Source organism: Malaclemys terrapin, chromosome 16, assembly GCF_027887155.1.
Source record: "Malaclemys terrapin pileata isolate rMalTer1 chromosome 16, rMalTer1.hap1, whole genome shotgun sequence".
Lineage (NCBI taxonomy): Eukaryota > Metazoa > Chordata > Testudines > Emydidae > Malaclemys > Malaclemys terrapin.
Window position 1 is genome coordinate 24744683 of NC_071520.1, and position 19984 is coordinate 24764666.

The window sequence follows — 19984 nt, forward strand, 5'->3', positions numbered from 1 at the left end:
CGTGTCCCCCCCCCCCCCTTTCACTTGCTTGTCCCGCCAGTGCACTTCCGTGGCTCAAGATTACTTACAATGCAGAAGAGCAAGGTCCTCATGTAAATCGATGTAACCATAGACGTCAGCAGGAGCTTGGTCGATTTTACACTGGACAAGGATCTGGCCCTAAGATCAGCAAGTTGTTTACATGAAGAATATATAGCAGGATCTTCAAAAGCACCTAGGTACCTCCCTTCCATTGAAATCATGGGATTGGGTGTCTAAATAAATTACAAATCTGGCCCATAAGTCTTAAATTTACCTTTCCTCAGTTACCCAGATCCGTTTCCCCCCCTAAACCTTTCATTGCTATAAAGGAAGAAGTTTGCAATAAAATATCATCCTGTAAGCAGTACTCACCCAGCACCTCGTCAGCAAAGCGTGGAAGTGGAACACGCTGCCTTTAGTGGGACTTAAGCATGTGCTTAAAGTTGAGCGAGCACCTGAGTGCCTTGCTGTATCCAGACCACAAGTAATGTCTCACTGCAAGTGGAACTACTTATGTGGGTGACAGTTCCTTGAGTGAGGGCCTCGGAACCTGCCGAGGGGCTGGGAGGGCCTCACTACCAGTTTAATATCACCAGCCTGGGTTTGATTTGCCGATTCCCAGGCTCGTGTGGCATGCAGGAACTCTCTCACTAGGAAGAGAGGGTGCTTGGGATCGAGTCTCAGGCCCAGCTCGCTTTCCATAAAGGCAGCTAATCCTCTCGTGCTGGAGCACGGTAATGGATCCCCATGGGCAGGCCGTTTGTGTTTGACCGAATCCCTCATCAGAGCCACAAACTTCAGAATTTTTAACTGAACGTTTGTTGTCAAAGTTACTCTTCATGGAGAGCAACGTGCTTCTGCTCAAGGCAGAGGGCCAGATGGGGCCATTTCGTTTTTAAGCCAAAATCCCCACTGGGAATTTTACTTGGAAACTGATGGCGCAGGATGACTCAAAGCTTTTAAAAGCCACCACTTCTGATAGGAAAACGGATCTATTTCTGGGGCAGCCACCTCCCATGCCTTTTCTTCAACTCAGAGTGGGCTTATCCTTATATTGAGGCAAATTGCAAGGGTCCCCCCACCCCACCCCAGGGAAAACCTCATGATTTTTCAAATAAATATCCCATTTTTATGGATAGTCAAAACTCCTCTTTCTTTTTTTTCTTCCCCAAATACAACACACCAGGGAAAAATAATCTCACCATTTATACACAAAGATCAGAAATCAGTTTAAAAAAAAAAATCTGCTTTCTTTGCAAAGATTCGAACTGGCCGCGGAGACTGATCTACCGTGACCCCTAGAGATGGTCCCTGCAGGTCAGGATGGAGGTGCGCTCTGGGGCTGTGTGGGAGAAGCCTGCACTGTTGCTGACCTGTTCTGTTAGTGAGCTAAGGGGTGTAAATCTGGCATTTTTCGGCTGCGCTCTATTGACTTCAAACAAAGAATCACGCAGGGAGGAAGGATGGTTGGTGCTGAAGTTTGGGCTCTGGCCGGGGACCTGGGCACCAGGGCTCAATTTCCTGCTTTGCCGCAGACTTCCTGTGGGGGAGACACTGCGCCTCCGTGTCTGTGAAATGGGGATAACAGGGGTAAAGCTTGTAAGGGCCCCAAAGATTCCAGTGATGGGGGGGCCCCGTGGGTTCAGCAGGTAGGTGGTGGTAGCTGAAATGTAGAGACATACTCTACTTTCAAGCAGGCTTTAGAAATGAGGCGTGAGTGGGTATGAAATGGACAGTGCATGCCACGAGGGATCTGTTTGAAGGAGAACATTCAAAATCCAATATTACTTTACATCAAGCCCTTACGGGAATCCTGAATGTGCTACTTGGCTTTTAGTGCATCCACTCTGGTTTCCTGCCACTCTGCGCTCGTGCCGCTCCCAACGTCCTTCGAGCACGCTCATGGAAATGTCTCTTCACCCCCCTCCCTGCGCGTCTCCCCCCTACCCCCCTCTGTCTTGTTGTGCTGCAGTTTCTCCTCCATTTCAATAACCCATCCGACGTTTTCCAAACACAATAAAAAGAATGCCCTAAACACATTCCCATTAACCCAGCCACATTGTTTGGCAATTAAATAAGAACGATATGGCCATATTTGGGAGAAAACTCAAGTCAGAGTGTGCCACTGTAGAAGGGTTAGTATGTGTTCCGGGGGGGAGGGGAGTTGTCTATTTACTGCCTAGCAAGGAGCTGGCAGTGCAAAAGCAGTGGGAGGATGTTGAGCAGTCTGATGGGGGATCTGGGGGCTGGTCGACACTGGGGACTTACATCGACATCGCTGCGTCTCTCAGGGGGCACCATGCTACTATAGGCAGACAGGGAAGCCTGGAGAACTCGCCGTTCTTCATCCTTTGACAGCGTTGATGCAAAGTGCTATTGAATCAGGTATAGGACCAACTTCTGTTGGTGGAAGGTACAAGCTTTCGAGCGACACAGAGCTCGTCTTCAGGCCTGGGGAAGGGAGCGACATACGAGTTGGGGCAGATTTTTAGGCAGAAGGGGTCGCAGGTGGGAGGCAATGGCTTGAAATGAATTGGGCAATTGGGGGTTAGATTGTTAAGCATAAAGGGTTTGAAGTGGGTAATTAAGGGTAGCAGGCAGTGTGGTGTGTTACAGGTTGTTCTAATGAGCCATAAAACCAGTGTCCCTGTGAAGTCCCTGGCTTTTGGTTTCTGGCAGAGTTATGAATTTAAGTTCCCAGGCTTGCTGTTTGAAGGTGTGCAGGTTTCGCCTGAGGACAAGTATTGAAAGAGCCCTTCTGCTTAACAATCTGTCCCAGCTTGTAGTTAGGTCAGACACTAGCTCTGTGTCGTTCGGAAGCTTGTACCTTCTGCCCATAGAAGTTGGTCCAATAAAAGATATGACCTCCCCCACCTAGTCTCTCTCGTATCCTGGGACTAACACGGCTACAATAACACGACCAACCTGCTGAAGAACATCCAGCCAAGACAGTCAGGCACTTTGGTGTGGCTTAATTACATATGTGGTGGAAAACCTCTTATAAGTGAAATGAAACACAGACTCCAGCTTCCTCTAGGGCCTTTGGGTGCTCAACCTCCCTGCTCCGCCCCAACCCAACCCCTTCCCCCAAGCACCCCCCCACTGCCCCACCTTTTCCTGCCCCGCTCTGCCCCCACCTGACCCCTGCCCTCCAAACCCCCACCTCCGCCCCGCATCTTCCTGCCCCTGCTCCACCCCAACCCCACCTCTTCCCGCCCAGTTCCGCTCCCCATCTCTGCTCCTCCCTCTCCCTCCCGGTGCCTGCTGCACGCCGCAGAACAGCTGCGCCCCAGCGAATGGGTGGTGCTGGGACGGAGGGGGAGGAGTTGATCGGTGGGGCTGCCAGCAGGGGGAGGTGGGGGGAGCTGGCTGCCAGTGGGTGCTAAGCAACCACTAATTTTTTTTTCCTTGGGTGCTCCAGTCCTGGAGCATCCACGGAATCGGCGCCTATGAAATGAAAAGCTTTTTCTTTCCCTGTTCACACGTGAGTTCAGGCTCCAGTATTTCTCCTGCAGCAGTCGATGTGTTCTCTACGGGTGCAAACCTGTACCCACGCGAGTAGTCCTGTTGACTATAAAATCCAAAGGGCGTTTTGGATTTTAGCATTGTGGTTATCTTCCCTTTTGTAGGGGAGAGACAGAACGCCAGGCTCTGGTCTTTACTGGGTACCTAAATGAGAAAGTTGTTTCTGAGATGTGTTGTTTTTGACGATTTGGGATTGTAAACAGCTCTGGAACAAGGGAAATATTCCAGCATTTCGTGTCACTGTTCATCTGCTTTCCAAAGCAGGCCTTGATGGAAATCCTAGAGAGGGATTTTCTGCAAGAACATTGGTGCTTTGTTTGCGCTGGGCATGCCTGCACTGTGGATGAATACAGGACATCTGCCCCCAGCGTTGTCAATCTGGCATCTTTCACTAGTGATCTGTTTACAAAATTCCTAGAGGGGAGTGGTACAGACAGCTTGTGAGGCTTCAGGCAGAGATAAATAGTGCATCAGAAGACAGTTAGTGGGTGAGAAGGCAAACCACAGAAGAGGAGAAAAATCCATATCCTGACTGGGTCAGTGAGTGTGGGCTCCCCATGTACAAATATGGTAATCCCTATCCTCCTTCCAATCTCTTGGGACTCATCTTGCACAGGCAATCGATTCACTTTAAACAAAATCAGCAGCAACCCAAAACAGAAACCAACCCTCTTATGGAAAAGCCTGGGAGAACCTAAGAGGGACCAAATTGACAAGGTTCTGTAGAAATCAGTCTGAGGGTACATCTACACTACAGCGGGGAGTCGATTTAAGATACGCAAATTCAGCTACGTGAATAGCGTAGCTGAATTCGACGTATTGCAGCCGACTTACCCCGTTGTGAGGACGGCGGCAAAATCGACTTCTGCCGCTTTTTGTCGGCGGCGCTTACTACCACCTCCGCTGGTGGAGTTAGAGCGCCGATTTGGGGATCGATTGTCGCGTCCCGACGGGACGCGATAAATCGATCCCCGAGAGGTCGATTTCTACCCGCCGATTCAGGCGGGTAGTATAGACCAGACCTAAGCCTCACAGACTCTACTATTCTTGTTCGTAGTGTGGTAACACCAAGGGACCCTGGTCAGAGACCAGGGCTGAAGTGTGCTAGGTGGTGTACAAAGACATATCAAAAAGACAAGCTCAGTCCAGCGGAGCTTATAATGTAAGTATAAGACGAGTCCACAGGTGGATACAACAGGGGGCACAAGGTAACTGAGACACAACTGATCCACAGAGAATCATCTCCTCTCTGAAGAGTTTGTTGGGGGTTTTTTTAACCACCCTGTAGCAACATTTTCTATCGAATTCTATAGGACAGTTCAATGTACCCATAGGGAAGTTGTTACAGTCTATTGACTGCTATAGGCCTTTTCCATATCTTGTGACAATTAGCCACCATACAACAATGCAGTTCCCTACAGTTCCATTGCATACTAGCAAAGGATCACCTTCCATGGTTTATTCTTATTTGCTAGGACTTCTCAGCAGAATTAGGCCAGTCGTTGATCGTGCATATTTTTTATGCACTTGTTTTCCTTATAGAATCTACAACCCAGCTCTTTGATTCCATTCTGCTTCCACGGTTGCTCTCTCCGATGGAGGCTCGGGACAGCAGTCATCAAAGCCAAGCACCCGACAGCTATTCCTCATTCTCGGCGTGTTGTTTCGGTGATAGCATGCTTTGATTTGAGGTTTTTCCCATGAGCGGAGGGTGCCAAGCATGGTTATGAGATGCGAGGCTCTGCAGCCTGTGGGGATTGGGACATTCCAGACAATTACAGCGAAGACTTTGGGGCATGGGTGGTGGTCATGTAATACATATATACTCTAAAAACAATAATAAAAGCCCCAGCCATCCACCCTGCGCTCTATATCCATCCTGTCTGCGAGGGCCGCCTGTGGGTTGTGGTCTGACTGATGCTATATGCAGCGGCTGCCTGGCATCAAGCCACTGTCGTAAGTGTCTCTGCCCCATCTCTGCTGTAATGTCGACCAGCACAATCCAAGGATGCTTTGCGGGAGACATTGTGGGGTGCTGGCAGTGTTTGCTAGTGGTTAGAAGAGGGGATTGACAGAGGTTCTCGTATCTGCAGTGGTAGGTTCACCTTCTCCTCTCCATGCACACAAGTTACTCCTGCTCATGTTACCTGCAAGAGACAGTATGTGGTTGTCCTATTAAAGGTACAAGATGCACATGCTGTTTGGCTGTGGAGCAGGCTGAGCCAAGCCACTGACTGGGGAGTGAACGATACCTCATCTGTGGCAGATCCAGGTGGGGACAGGAGGGAGGTGCACGGCTGAAGTCGCAGAGTTGGGAAGCACTGGAGCAAGCGCAGGGAGCGACGGGACTTACTGCACCATTTTGAAGGTGTAGCCAGGGCTCTCCTGGCAGCGCTCATGGGTGCAGGGGGAGAGGACAGACACCATAACCATACAGTAACTCCTACGAGGCAGTACCAGCTGGTAGCTCCAGTGCTTACAGCCATGTTATGGGCCTGATCCTGCGAAGGGACCGACCTGGGCAAAGTACCCACTGAAGTCAGTAGCAGTCTTCTCAGGTTGGAGTCTATGGTTGCCTCCTGTGTGGGCGCACTGGGGGGATGGGATTCTCTGTACCCAAGTAGGGCCGTACATAATGTGGCCCATAGAGTGGGTTCCTTAATATGGCTGGTGCTGTTCTCCACCCCACCCCCCAGGCACCCCAAGCTCATGTAGAAAAGAAAACCACAGGCCTCCTGGTGCTTCTGTGCCCAGGTCCCTTCAATCCTCTGCCTTAAGCTTGTCTCTGAACTTTTTTTTAAATTTATGTCGCTCTGGTCACATGCAATGGCCCCAGAGCAAGCCTGCTGGCCAACCAAATGCAAATGGGAAACAAAATCGGAGCCGTTCTTTGGAAGTCACCCAAAGGAAAATCCAGTCTCCAGCGCTGTGTGGTGGGAGAAAACACTCCCCAGACAGAGCTGTAAAAAGAAGGGGAGAAAAGTGCACTGGGTTGTCAGAGGGTTCGTCTGAGCTTTGGGACACTTTTAGACGTCGCTGTCAGGACAGATTTGGTTGGAAGGCGATATTGTCTCAGGGAGGAAGGAGGTTTCACTAGTGTCAGAGCATCGCCGTGGAGAGCACAGAACAAACCCAAGGTGGTGATTGTAAAAGCCGTGTTATTAATACTAGAAACATACCCTGGAACTGCTGCCTGAGGTGTCGTGGGATGAGTGGAGAGGGGATGAAATGAACTTGCTTGGCTCACGGCTTCTCTTCAGGGCAAGAGCTGTTGTGGGGAGATGCAATATCTCGTTCATTGCCAAATTAGAGAGGGGGGTGGGGGTGGTGCCTGTTCTCCCCAGGATGCATTCAAGCTCCAGGCCCTCAGATCCGTTGAGTGTTACCTGGGACACAGAGAGGTGCAGGGGTTTAGCTTAATCGTGCTGTCTCACATCCTGCAGGCTTGACCTGTGCCATGTTGAGGTCAGGACAGCAACTGAGGTGGGGTGGCAAGTCTTCCTTGGAGAGCCACGGGGGAGAGGTGTGCACTGGGGAGAACAGCAGGGCTCGAGGTGGGAGCATTGGCGAGACAGGGTGAAACTTCCAGAGGCTGGCATGGTAGAGAAGGCTCTTGTGCTCCTGGAGAGGGGAGCTTGAGGGGAAGGATAGGGAAGATGCCCATCCTAGGTAAACCAACAGAGGCACTGGGAGAGCATTGCAGGCAGCGGGAGCCGCAGAGAAGAAGGCTCTCACCCCAATGGTGCTGACAGAGCGTGACTGAAGGAACAGCCTCTCTGTGGCAGGGACCGTCTTCTTGTTCTGTGTTTGTACAGCCCCTAGCACAGCTGTGGCCCTAGGTGCCTTGATAATTCAAACAGTGGGCAGGGTCGGGAGCGGAGCCATGCAGTGTTTTTTTTTTTTTTGCTGGGGGTTTTGATGACTCCATTGAGCGGGGTTAGGGGGCTGAGTGGGGTTGTTGGAGAACATGAGTCTCTCCTGGACGCAAGGTGCAGGAGGCCATACTTCCGGGGTTACATGCACAATCCCCTCTTGCCTGTGAGGTTCCTGTGTGTGGCAGAGGAATTGTCTTGATCCTCTTGACACAGTGCCATGGCCTCGAGTATCTCGGCCCTGCCGGGCGGAGGGGAAGGCAGGAACAGGAACTCTCCGGAGGCTTGAAAGCTTGGAAAATAAATAGCAACGGGCTGTAAGTTAACCCTGGCATCCCCCGAGATTAATCACGCTGGCTGCAGCCAGCCCCGAGCCCCGGTGACGAGCCCTGTGGTTTATAGATCATGATTCATCGGCCCGACTTAGCGCGACCACGTTATTCCAGCCGATTGCAAAATCGTAAGAGGAATGTTGTGGTTAGTTTACGGCTTAACTATGCAAATCGTCAGGAAGCCTCCCGAGCCGGAGAATGTAGACGCACCCCGCCCGGCTGGCAGGGCTGTGAGGGGGAGCGGGAAGCGCCGGGAGCCGGCCATGGGGCTGTACGGGAGCAGCAGCTCGCACGAGGCAGGGGCCGGGATGGAGCTGGAAGTAAGTGCTTCGGGGAGCCAGCGGGGAGAGGCTGCCGTCCTTCCAAGCGGGGACGGCTGCCTGTGAGCTGGGCCTGGTTCCTGCGTGGTGCCTGTGAATCTGGCTGGAGCTTTCCGAGGGCGGGGAAACCTCCCTGACTGGACCGACCGAAAGGACTTCGCTGAGGTGCCGAGCTCCCCGAGAGGGACGCTTGCCCCTTGGGGGGCTGAGGCCCCTCCTTGTCCTCTGGGACTGGAGGGGGGGGGGAAGCTGAAGGCACAGAGCCTGCTCCCCACCCCTCCTCCTGCAGCCTCCCGCCAGATCCCAGCAGCTGCTGGCTCTGGGAGGAAGTAAACAGAGGAGTGGGAGGAGCTGCACCTTTCCCTCCCCACCGCTGGCTGGGAGAGTGTATGGCAGGGAGGGGTGCAGCGAGGAGCCCCTCACTGCTCAGGGAAGGCGAGTGCTGCCTCGGGAGCCGGGACCTCGAGAGGAGGGAAAGGGAGGGGCTGGCGAGTGAGAGCTCCGCAGGGGCCAGAGCTTCACAGCCACAAAATCCTCATGACATTGGAGCCCAAAGGAGTTGGCAGGGTGACTTCCCGCCTGGCTGCCTGGGGGCGGGGTGTAATTTGGGTGTGTATTATTGTAAAGATAAGAGCTGCTGGGGCGGGGGGGGGGAGCTTTGGCTGGCATTCCCATTGGGTGGGTGCGTGCTGTCCCTGCCTGGAAGGAGAGTTAAGTGGAGGTGCACACGGCTTCTAGGAAAGGCTGCCAGCTTCATGCTTGTCTAGAGCTAATCAGAGTCCTCTGGGAAACGAGGACAAAGGTGAGCAGCTGTTTATAGTTACTGAGCAGCCCAGGCGGCAGCGCAGGGCGGGAAGGGCTCCGGGGAACGTCGGCCTGTACCCCGGGACTTGGAGAGCCGTGCTCCTCTCGCGCGCGAAGCTGATTTCAATAAACAGGAGGGATTGAGGGGAACGATAAGCACGAGCGTCGGTGCTAGAGAAGGATGGGTCCAGGGGTTAGAGGACTAGCCTAGGTCCTGAGACCTGCAAGTCCCTGCTCTGCCACAAAGTTCCCATGGGACCTTGGGCACGTCACGTAGCCTCCATGTGCTTCATGGCCCATCTCTGTAATGGGACAAGAGCCCTGCTGTGCCGCTCGGGGGTGTTATGAAGATACTTGTGTCACACGGGAAGGGGCTCAGATATACAGAAATGGGGGGCGATCTGTACCCTGGATAGATGGATGCTTGAGCTGCCAGGAGTTAATTCTGCTCCTGCCCACCCTTGGAAACACGCCGTGCCCATCGGGATCGTCCACCCTACAACGAGAGAGGACCCACGCTAACCCCCAGCACCACTTGCCGCTTCCCCCCAGAAGACATTGGGATTCGATTAAAGCAGAGGGGCTGTGGGCTGGATATCGGGGAAACGTTTTCCGGCAAAGAGACTGTGGAACGGTGTCCCTGAAAACTGGATGTCACCCAGTGCTAGAAAATATACTTCTAGGGCTAGTTGTGCCTTGGGCGAGGAGCCGTGATTTGCTGGCTCCAGGTGTTTTCCTGCTGAGAGCTCTTTGGCCCGTCCTTTCCCTTTGTAGTTTTGCCATGGAGAGCGCCGACAGCACAGATCCCTTTATTTTCCCCATCCAAGCCTTTTGTTTGCTTTGTTTTTGTTTTACTTTGTGGTTTTCGATTTGGCTTCTGGATAAGGGTCTGTCTTTTTTTCTGCATTTGTGCAGTGCCTAGAATCATGGGGTCTGGGTTTGTGACCCGGGTTCCACGGTGCTACTGGGAGATGTCCACGTTCTTGGAGTGCCAGAGCAAGTACTTGGAGCACTTTCTGTTTGCATCTGACCTGTGCTGCAGTGTGTGGGCTCAACCTCTCCGGGTTCCTCCGTGCTCTGTTCCCAGCCAGGGCTTGCTGGGTTTCAGCGTGATGCTCACTGCTTTGGTGGGATACGTGGCATTCGTCAGTATGGCCATACCCCAAGGTTCCTTCGCAGGCTGGTCGGTGGGTATCTCACTGCACTCCGGGGCTCTGCTGACAGCTCCTGACATTCCTTTTGCTGCAGCGGATTCACAGCATGGGGAATAAATAGCTTCAATAAGAGATCTGCTAGGAATACACAATTTGAAGAGACATTTAGCCAGGAGGCCTGACTGGGGGAAGGATTACAAGCTGAATCAGTAGCATTTTTCCTCGGTGGCCTTGTGCTAAAGATGTTGATGCTGATGTTGTTTTACCGTTGGGATGGGGCATCATAATAACCGTTCCTCTGCTGCAGTAGGATGTATTGATTCTCACAGTCCATCTATGCTGTTCTGATCCGTCTTAGGGCAATACTGCCATTTGGGTAGCCCAGCCCAGGGCCCAAACACTAGGGGGCGCCATTGGCTATTTTATTTATGTTTTTGGTGGGGTGAAGCACACATTTTCCTGTGAGATGATGCTGGGTTAATGCTGTGGCTGACGTTGCATCAGACTTGCTTAAAAGTGTTGTGTGGGGCAAACTTAAAAAAAAAAAAGGGGGCCAGTTTTCATCAGGAGGGAAGGAGACCCGGAGGCAGCCTTTCAGTGTACGTACCCCACAAACCCGCTACCGGAAGTGGAATTGTGTGTGCTTGTTTAAGCCCCGGCAGGTTGCGTTTCTCTTTTCTGTTGAAGGATCAGATTTCTCAAATGCACATCCCATTTTGCAGCGCTGCAAGGGACATAGACTCGCTTTGGGCTGCGTCCGCATGCGCATGTATTTCGGTGGGTGTGTTTCGTTGCCTTTTTGCTCCCGTCCCACTCGGTGGTTTTGCTCGTTGGCGCTCAGAGATCATATCATCTGTGCTATCCCGATCTGATACTATGCGGAAGAGCTGCAATTGCCGTACAGGATTACAGCACTCTGGTTTGAATAAGTGCAAACACAAGATAAGATGATACAAGTCTTCCCTCAGGAACACAGCTTTGTGAAGCCATGGACAGGAACTCTATGTGGCGATTGTCAAGGCCAAAGGAGCTGATCTATCCAAGGTACCTCCATGGCCCGCATCTCTGGGCACCTCACCACACCCCCTGTGATGTTGAGAAGTGCTATTAGACCCATTTTTTCTATATGGAGACCTGAGGCCCAGAGCAACTAAGTGCGTTGCCCAGGCTCTCACAGGAAGCCTGTAGCAATGCAGGGATTTGAACCCAGGTCTCCTAGGTTAGTGCTCTAACCACTGGACCATCCTTCCTGTCTGTTGTTCCCACCTAGTATGTGTCAGTTCAGAAGGGAAGGATGGTAATGTCACATCCATCTCATCTCTGCCTGCTGGCTCCCTTCTTGTGAGCAGGCCAGGGGATGGAATAGGCTTGTAAATTTCATCCCCCTTTGCTTGCACGCTGTGGGGGATGTCTACACTACAGCGGCTACTGCGACACAGTTGTGGGTCTGCAGCTGTGCCGCTGTCGCGTCGGTGCTTCCTACATCGACGACGGGGTTGGGCTCAGCTGGGTAATCCACCTCTCGGAGAGACTCTCGCCGGGGCGAGGAATGAATGTTTGTGTCGACCTAGCTGCCTCTACTGTGGGAGTTAGGGCAACCTGCCAGCGTCGCACCGCTGTGAGAAATTTCACAGCCCCGTCCAGTGTAGCTAGGTCAGCCTAAGTTCTAGGTGTAGGCCAGGCCTGAGCAAAGGGGAACCGGTAATGGGGTGGGGGGAAGGCTGCAGCAGGGCAGGGACACTGTAGCTCACCGCACACTGGCTGGGGCATTTATCAGTGAGGCCTCGAACTGAGAAGCTGGCGTCTTTGCAGGAATAAGAGGCAATTTGCTGCTGTTGTCACAGACGTGTTTAGGGCCTGTACCCGTCTGGCAGGGAGGGGCTGTTAGCCTGCGCGGTGACCCGTCTCCTGGATCACTCGATTAATCGTTGACCTCAGTGTGGAAGACGGGCACTTGGACGTCGTGGCAGCTAGTGCGCCTTCTGCTCTGCATCCTGAATTCCATCTGCTGCACAGAGGCCTGTTTCCCAAAGCCCACAAACCACGAAGGAATCCATGGGTCTGGAGGTTAATTAGGGTTGTGTGACCAGGGCAGAGCAGGCCTTCTCCTGGCTATCTTAGAGAATTCCTGCCTGCACCACCCCAGGCAGTGAGGCGTGTCCATGGTCTCTTCTGGAGGGAGGGGTGGACAGGTGATTCCTCAGTGCCAAGGGGCTGTGGGCTGCCGAAAGCTGCTATGACTCTGGGTGGAGAGTGGAGCAGTCCTGAGTAGCCTTACAGGGCAGGGGGAGGAAGATGGTGAGAAGATGCCGGGGCAGCCAGAGCCGGCTGGCAGTGCGGATCTGCTACTGACCCAGCCCTGGGAGCACGCCTAGCTACATAACGCCCGCTGTGGCTGGCTGGTGTTAAAAACACAAGGCCCCGCTTTTCATTGGCCTTCCCACAATAGCTCCCCAAATAAGCACACCCCACCCCCTCGCCTGGCAGCCGAGCAGCAAAGGGGGAGCGCGCGGCTTCGTCTAGTTCACCACGTGCTCCCGGGTCCCGGCAGCTCTCGGACACCATGGCACAGGTTCGGTGGGATAGCGCTGCAGCAGGTCCTCCGGGGGAGCGCTGGGAAGTCATGGCGGCGGGGGGGGATCGGTGGCTGCTCAAAACATTCACCCCAAGCGGGAGTGAAGCTGCGAGGGACACCCCGCCCCGGCCTTTTACACGCTCACTGGCATCTGCACGTCCTGGGCTGTCGTCACGCGGTGTAATTCAGCCCACTGCGAGGGAGAGGGAGGCAGGTCTGCGCCCCATTTGCTGGACGTCAGGAAAAGTAAAAAGGGTTGAAAAAAGCCAAAGATTTTTTTTTTCCTAAAACCCGTTGGGCCTCGTTGCTGAAATGGTTAATGGGGAGGGAGAGTGCCGGATCTGACCAAATGAGAAGCCCTAGCCCACCCCACCCAGACGCCTCTCCTCAGGAGACCATCACGCCCTTCGAAGCTCAGGAGTCTTGCTAATCTTGTGGCTCTTTGTCCGAGCTGAACCCAGACTCCAGAGTTCACTGGCGAACCGCATCAGTGACTCAGAAAGGGTCACGGAGTTCAGGGCAGCATTAGTGCAACCCAGGGAGGTTGTGTTGTGCACTCCTTCCCCGTCAGCCTGGTCTTTGCCATGTGCTGTGTTCAGGATGATCCTTGCTGATCCTCGTGCGGCTCTGCTCCCCTCCTTAACCACCTGCCCGTGGGCAGCGGGGAAATCTGGCCTCTCTGCCACAGTGCCAGGAGAGGGACTGAACATGTGTAATATTTGACCCTGCTTGTGTAGAGGGGGTGGGGACCAGGCCAGTGAGGGAGGAGGAGGTTTGCAGTCTGAGCTGAACCTTTTGGTGGGTGTAAATCATACCCGTCGCATTCTGGAGACATGGGTCCAGGGAGGTTGGGAGATTTCTTTTAGCCGTGAGAACGCTTCCTGCCAACCCAAGAGGCCATCAAAGGAGCAGGAGGAAGAACAGTAGCTGCTGTTTGCATTTCAGTTTTATTTCAGGATTTGTGTTTAAACCAAGCGCTTTTGAAAAGCCAAATAAAGTGGTGCAGTTGCCACCTCCCGAGAGGTCCTCCGTGCCATCAGGTGCGTTGCCTTCATGGCTACAAGGGGTGGTCTCGCAGACGCATGTGGCTACCTAGTAGCGGTTACTCAGCAAGTAGCTTGTATTTGCTGCCAGCAACAAAACTGTCTCTTGGTGTTCCTGAGGACAGCAGGCAGAGAGTGCTTTGCACTCGTGAGCATCGGATTCCACTTCTGCAGCAGCCTCCTTGAAACGAATGCAACAGATTATTAGCATTAGTTAGTATTATTAATGAATGGCACTAAGTTTAGCCCCTCCAGGCTGCACTCGCTAACCCGCAATGAGGTCTGAAAGATCCCGCTCCCGATTTCCTGCCATCTAACACCCTCCACTGCTGCTTCCTGTCCATGCAGATGCATTGGCAGCAGTTCCTCTAGCGTGATCTTTTGGATGAATGAGTATGTGCATTGGGGATCTAGCTAGACAAGGGCATTTTTCTGGCTTTACTCTGCAGGCGCAGAAGCACTTGCTTGTAGAGCCTCGTTATTTACACTTGCATCCATGTCTGAGTCTAAATCTCCTGTATTGATTTGATGATGCGGCATTTAAATACCGGAACGGCTTCTCTGAACTTGCCTGATTCATCTAGCAGCTGTGTGAATTGGGTCGAGAGAATGTCTCTTGCCTTTCAGGGAGCTCCCTCGCCTCGGAGGGAGGAGCACTGTTTCCATCCCCAGATCTCGATATAAACCCTTTAGATCCTGCCCCTCTGCAGTGAGTACCATGTGAGTGGAGCTCCATGTCTACACAGGTCCAGTGGCTGCCCATGCAGAATTCATTGCAGGATCGGAAGCGGTTGATACTTAGAGACGTTTTACTTTTGCCAGTCCTGAGAACCCAGGCGTCCAGCTAAGCTAGGTTTACCTGCCCAGAAATCTCCTGAGACAGCCTGTTGCAGGCCCTGTTGCAGACTACAGAGCTTCTGGCGGATCAGAGGAAGGATTGAGAAGCAATTGGGTATTCTCTGAACTGCGCTTCCAACCCTTTCGAAGTTCTCCCGTCACTACGTCCGATTCTTGGATGCTTCATGCCTCGTGTCGTCATTTTCACTAGTGCCCCGCGGGTGTGAAAGGCTGCCGTTCTGATCTGGCTGGGCGTCACACTCGCGTTGTGCAAGCGCAGATGCCAGCGTAGGGCAGCAGGCAGTGGAGAATCAGGCGCGCTCGTTACGATTGCCGTTTGGTTTGTGCCCTTTGAATCCACACAAATAGAAAGAGAGGCGCTGACGTCGTGAGCGTATCCTTAAAGTGAAGCACGTGCCTCCAGTACTTTGCCGAATCAAGGCCTGAAAGAACACGATGTTTTCCTGTCGCTTTCCGTAGCCCATTTCGATAGCTCTGCGCGTCTCCGTTAGCACTAACCCTTTGGGGCACAAGAGTTCACTTGGCACAGAACGCTGGTGCACGGGAGATCTGTGTTCACGGGCAATGCTGGAGTGTGCTATCAAATCGCACACCTCTGCCATAAAGCACCTTCCTAGCAGCTGCAAGCAGGACGCACAGGTCATCCGGGTTCAGCCCTTCTGCGGATCAGTTCAGTTTGAGATTTCTTCCTTTCAGCCTGTGGAATCCTTTCCCCAGGGAAGCTGCGCTGGCCAAGCCCTAGTGGATTTACTATAGGAAACAGTCCTGTATTAGCTGGGGACCTGCATGGCTTAATAAATCATTTCCGTCTCTAATTTCTACGTCTCTGTGGAATTCCTTTCATTTGATGCTAGCCAGAAGGAGGTCTGAGGAATCGGGCCTCTCCCCTGCTGTCTTCCTGCAGCTGCAAAATGGAATCCAGCATCATTATTATCATTTTACAAACGCTCCCGTTTGGTAACATGAAATGCCTGGGAGGGGGCTGGTGCCGATAGAGTTTTGATGGGCGCCTGCACAAACTCTCTTAAAGGAGGGTAAAGACCGGTGGGTGTCTCAAACCCAGCACTGTTTGGGGCAGATGGGAGTAACGGCTTCTAAATGAAGTCTCTGTCAAGCTGTGCTGAGTCTCCTCCAGGTGATCGGGGGGTCAGGTTCACTTCTCCTGCACAGTATTCATTGCGTCACTTGCCCTGAAATGGATTGCGTCGTTTGTAGCCTCTGCAGCCTCGTCGCTTCTGTAGCCAGTGGGAGCCTTTCCATTCACCTTAATGGGAGTTGGATCAGGTCCCCAAGCATAGACCCAAAACGGGCTCTCATCTCTGCATTAAGCTTTCTGCCCCGCTGGCCTGCAGCAGCCCTGCCTGCCCCTTGACTGCAGATGTCCACCCTGTGGCTCAAGCAGTACTTTGTTCGTTTCCCCTCTTGGTCAGCCCCTTCAGCATTGTTGAAATGCGCTTGTTTGGTTTAGTCCAGGTGCTAAGATTTATCCGCCTCAACAGTTTTGTTTGTTTTTTTTTCTATTGTCCCTTGTTTTGCAGCAGCAGCAGCAGCAGATGCCCCGTAGCAGCCAAGAGGAGAAGGATGAAAAAGAGAGAGAAAAAGAGAAGGAGGCAGAGAAGGAGGAAGACAAACAGGAAGCAGAAAACGACAAAGAAGAACTGACAAAGTAAGCAAGTTTTCTCCTTTCTCTCAGCTCCTCGCCCCTAGGGATCATAGTGTGCACTGGGCTGGGAATGCATCAACTCAATGCTCCCTCCTTAAGGAGAACCGCACTGGGAGGGCGGGGGGAGGAGAGTGGTCAATGCTTTGAAGTGCATCCAGCAGAATCTGGGCTCTGATCCCAGTATTGGGTGATCCTTTTGCAGGTTACCTTGGGTGTGCTGCGTGTACCCATCTCCTCTCCTAGCACAGAGCAGGCTAAACCTGCTGCTAGGAAAGGAGCGAGTCTATTCGTTTATAGATTTCCCCTCTTCCCCCGCATCCCTGGAGAGCCTAGATGAAATCACTGATTTGCTTTATAAAGCCGATCAGTCCATGAAGCAGCTTTGATACCAGGGTTTGTTTGATTGTTGCAAGATATGGCTGAGCCTCCTAGAGTCAAAGCAGAACTCGGGATGCAGCGGAGCACAGAGCTTCACCTTTAGCGGTGTTGCTGTCGATGTGAGATCTTCCAGCTCAAGGGATTTGACCAGTTTTATAACCGTGCTTGGCACCGCCTGGCTTAGCAGGGAACGCCGGATTTGTTGCTGGGAAAGGTTGGCAGGCAGACTGCTAGCTATCTGTAATGGGCTTAATACTTGGCTTAGGAGAACATCTGGCTTCATTATATCCAGGCTGCCTAAACATTTACCAGCAGGTCCCTTTCAGGAAGATAAATGAGGAGGAGGCGATGATAAATTTGAATGGCCCAGCATTAAACCTGTCAGGTCTCGGCGCGCTCTTGGAACTGCAACCATCTGCAGGGAAAAAAAAAAAAAAAAAAAAGCCCAACCCACCCAAAATCAGGCAAAGTGCCCTCGTTGCAAACTCCCAAAATATATCCCATCACCCAGTGATTTCCCCGCTCTTGCAGGGAGAAGAATGACGACACGTCCGGGGAGGATAACGACGAGAAAGAAGCCGTCGCTTCCAAAGGGCGTAAAACCGCCAACAGTCAGGGCAGGCGCAAAGGCCGCATCACCCGTTCCATGGCTAACGAGGCCAACCACGAGGAGGCAGCCGCTCCGCAGCAGAACATAGAGCTGGGTACGTACCTGCTGGGCACAAAGCCTCCTTAACCCAAGGTGGGGAGGAGGGGTTTGTATCAGTCCAGCCAGCTGGGTGGAGGGAAGGTCCTGGGAACAAAGGCTGCGGGTTTCGCCTCTGTTTTGTCACTGATTCATTGGGCAGCCTGGGACAAGTCGCCGTGTCTTAGTTTCCCTATCTGGACATGGAGGATGATAATCCTGTCCTACAGTCCTGGCTCTTTAAAATTCCTCCTGTCCTGAGGAGTGGGAGCGATGTTTCACCAGCACCTCAGGATTACCCAGTGGAATTCATCCAGCTGGACAGGAGGCATCTCAGAGGGCCAGGCCTGTGTCTCACCAGGTGAGGTTTGCGTCACTTGAAACCTCAGCTGGAACGCCCCGAAGGAAGGCAAAGGGAATTATGCCATTTTCAGCAAAGCCGTGCAGATCTTCATGCAGGCCTCTCTGTACTGCCGGTGGCTATTGAGTGCGAGGCCATGCTTGGGAGTCTGGCTGGCGGCGTGTTTCACCATGTGCCCTGAGGCAGGCTCAGACTGTCCTTGAGAGCTCCGCAGCTAGCCGAGTCACAGTGTGCTGCACCTGCGCGGGGGCCTCGCTTGGCTTCACTTGCTCCCTGCCCTGGCCCCCGCTCCCTCCAGTTTGTGGCGTGCCTGGTCTCGGAAGCAGTAGGGATGGGCGATGGCCCTGATGCAGCTTGTTGCAGTGACCGTGGTGTCGGAAAGCCAGGCTTTCCCTTCCTTGCCTTTGTGGGCACCACACATGATAGCTCGGTGAGGGGAAGGCTGGGACAACTCTCTACCTATAACCTGTGATTCCATATTTCTTCCAGAGGAGGAGATCCTCAGCACATCACTTCCCCCTAATGCTTTCTGTCCCACGCTGTCTGCGCTTGGGACTTGACTTGCTAGGCTAGCCGGTTCGACGCAGCTCTGATTCCCTGCCCCGTTTCAGCCAACCTCCCTGCCGTGCAAACACGTGTGCAGTGATCTCAAAGGAGAGGACCCAATACAACAACCCCGGAACATCCTGAAAGTGCCATTATGTTTCCTGAGACTTTAGGGCATCTCAGGCTGGCAGGGCGGTGCCCGTGGTGTTGTCAGAAATAAGAGAGAAGTCAAACTGATCTCACCCTAAAACTCATGGACAGACGACTAGCGTAACCCTTAGTTTGGAATGACAGGAGACAAGGATCCTGCATGCAGCTGAGATCCATACAAAGTTGATAGCTTCCACTGCCAGCCACATGGGGGCTTGTAAGTGTTGAAACGTGCCATATCTAGGCGATGGTAGATGGTGTCTATCTTTCCCTTCCTTCTATGACTGACAAAAAGGTGGTGGTTTCCCCTTGGGAACTATCCACGGCTGTCTTCGATACGCTGACTGCAGTATTTGCCTGATTCCCTATAGCAAATACTAAAGAAACATTGATCCATACCTGTCTGTTGGAGAATTTCCTTACTGAAAGCAGTGTCTTTATTAGTATAAATTAGGTCTGCAAATGTGTCCGTTGATTCACCGGCTGAGTATTGTCTAAACCCTTGACTGTGAGCTCTCCAGTGCAGTGTCTGTGTGTATAGTGCTAGCACGGGGGGGCCCTGGGCCCCGTTTAGGGTGCTTAGGCATTGTGCCAGTAGCGGTAGGGAATAAGCCCAGTCATTTAGGTAGCATGTTTCCTCCAGAGGTCTCCAGTGGAATCACAAGCGGGGAGAAAAGCCAGCTGACAATAGTAAAGTGACCAAAGGAAATGGGCTGATGTCACTGGCATGCCGAAGCAATCAGTTACACTTTGTGTCTCCCCAGTAGTGATTTCATGTAGGTTGGCGAAGACAGTTACTGCATGTTACAGTCCCATTGAACATTAAAAAACAAACAAAAACCCCCATACTGTGGTTTAGCTGCAGCACGCTGCAGCTCCCAGTAGACATCTGTTACGTAACTGCTCAACCTCAATAAATATCATTAATCAAACCCAATAGGCCATTTATCTGACATTTATTTAACATACCCTGACAATCTTATTAAAACTCAATTAAATCCCTAGTCAAGTGTGTTTGGTATACTTAAAGCAAATAAATCTTGAAGCCCTGAATTTGCCCATGAAGGGGGAAAGAAAATTCCTAGGTATTGATTTCTTCTACCAGCGGAGCTAACATGTGCTGGCTGGATCTCTGTGGGGACTATATTTCTAATGGAGGAAATGACCTGTGGTGACTTCCACAAGGCGACACCTGCAATCTGGTGCAGTCAGTTGTGAAGGAGATGCATTTTTCTCACTCCCAGGCCCTGGTACTTAACAGGTTGTGGGCATCAGAGCTGTACTCTTCCCCCTCCAGAGCCCTAGAGCCTTTACGAGCTTCTCGGAGATGCTGCTTCTCCTCCCCACCACTGTCCTTTAACCTAGTCGGTCGGCCTAGTTTCCATTTTAAAAGGACATGGTCAAAACCTCTCTCCTCGGTGTTGAAATAATGCTCTGCCTGTTGGCAGCTGGAATGGAAATCTGTTTGCTTACTGGGGGTTTTCTGTCTCTGACTCACATAGTAGTTTGTTGTTGTAGGGTTTGCTCACGTGTGTCAGGCTGCCAGTGAATACATTACTCAGGCCCACATGGAGCACGGGGGTGGGGAATATAAGTGAATGGTGGGCATGACCAGCACCCATCTCTTACTGTGCTGTTTGGAGGGCACAGTTGCATCCAGGCCTCCTGAGATTTGCTGTTGCTCCAAGGCTCTTGTC

General features: G+C 52.4%; 1 protein-coding gene across 11 annotated transcripts in view; it reads left to right on the forward strand.

Moving 5' to 3' along the window:
• Positions 1 to 19984, forward strand: part of NCOR2 (nuclear receptor corepressor 2) — a 395163-nt gene that overhangs the window by 269973 nt on the left and 105206 nt on the right. For 8 of the 11 annotated variants that reach the window (XM_054006074.1, XM_054006082.1, XM_054006083.1 and 5 more), the window contains exons 15-16: positions 16043 to 16170; positions 17077 to 17249. In XM_054006074.1, coding sequence (XP_053862049.1) covers positions 16043 to 16170; positions 17077 to 17249 — 301 coding nt within the window. Of the gene's footprint in view, positions 1 to 7864; positions 8071 to 11056; positions 11073 to 16042; positions 16171 to 17076; positions 17250 to 19984 lie in introns of those variants that run through there. The other 3 variants (XM_054006084.1, XM_054006085.1, XM_054006075.1) reach the window with 3 other exon arrangements.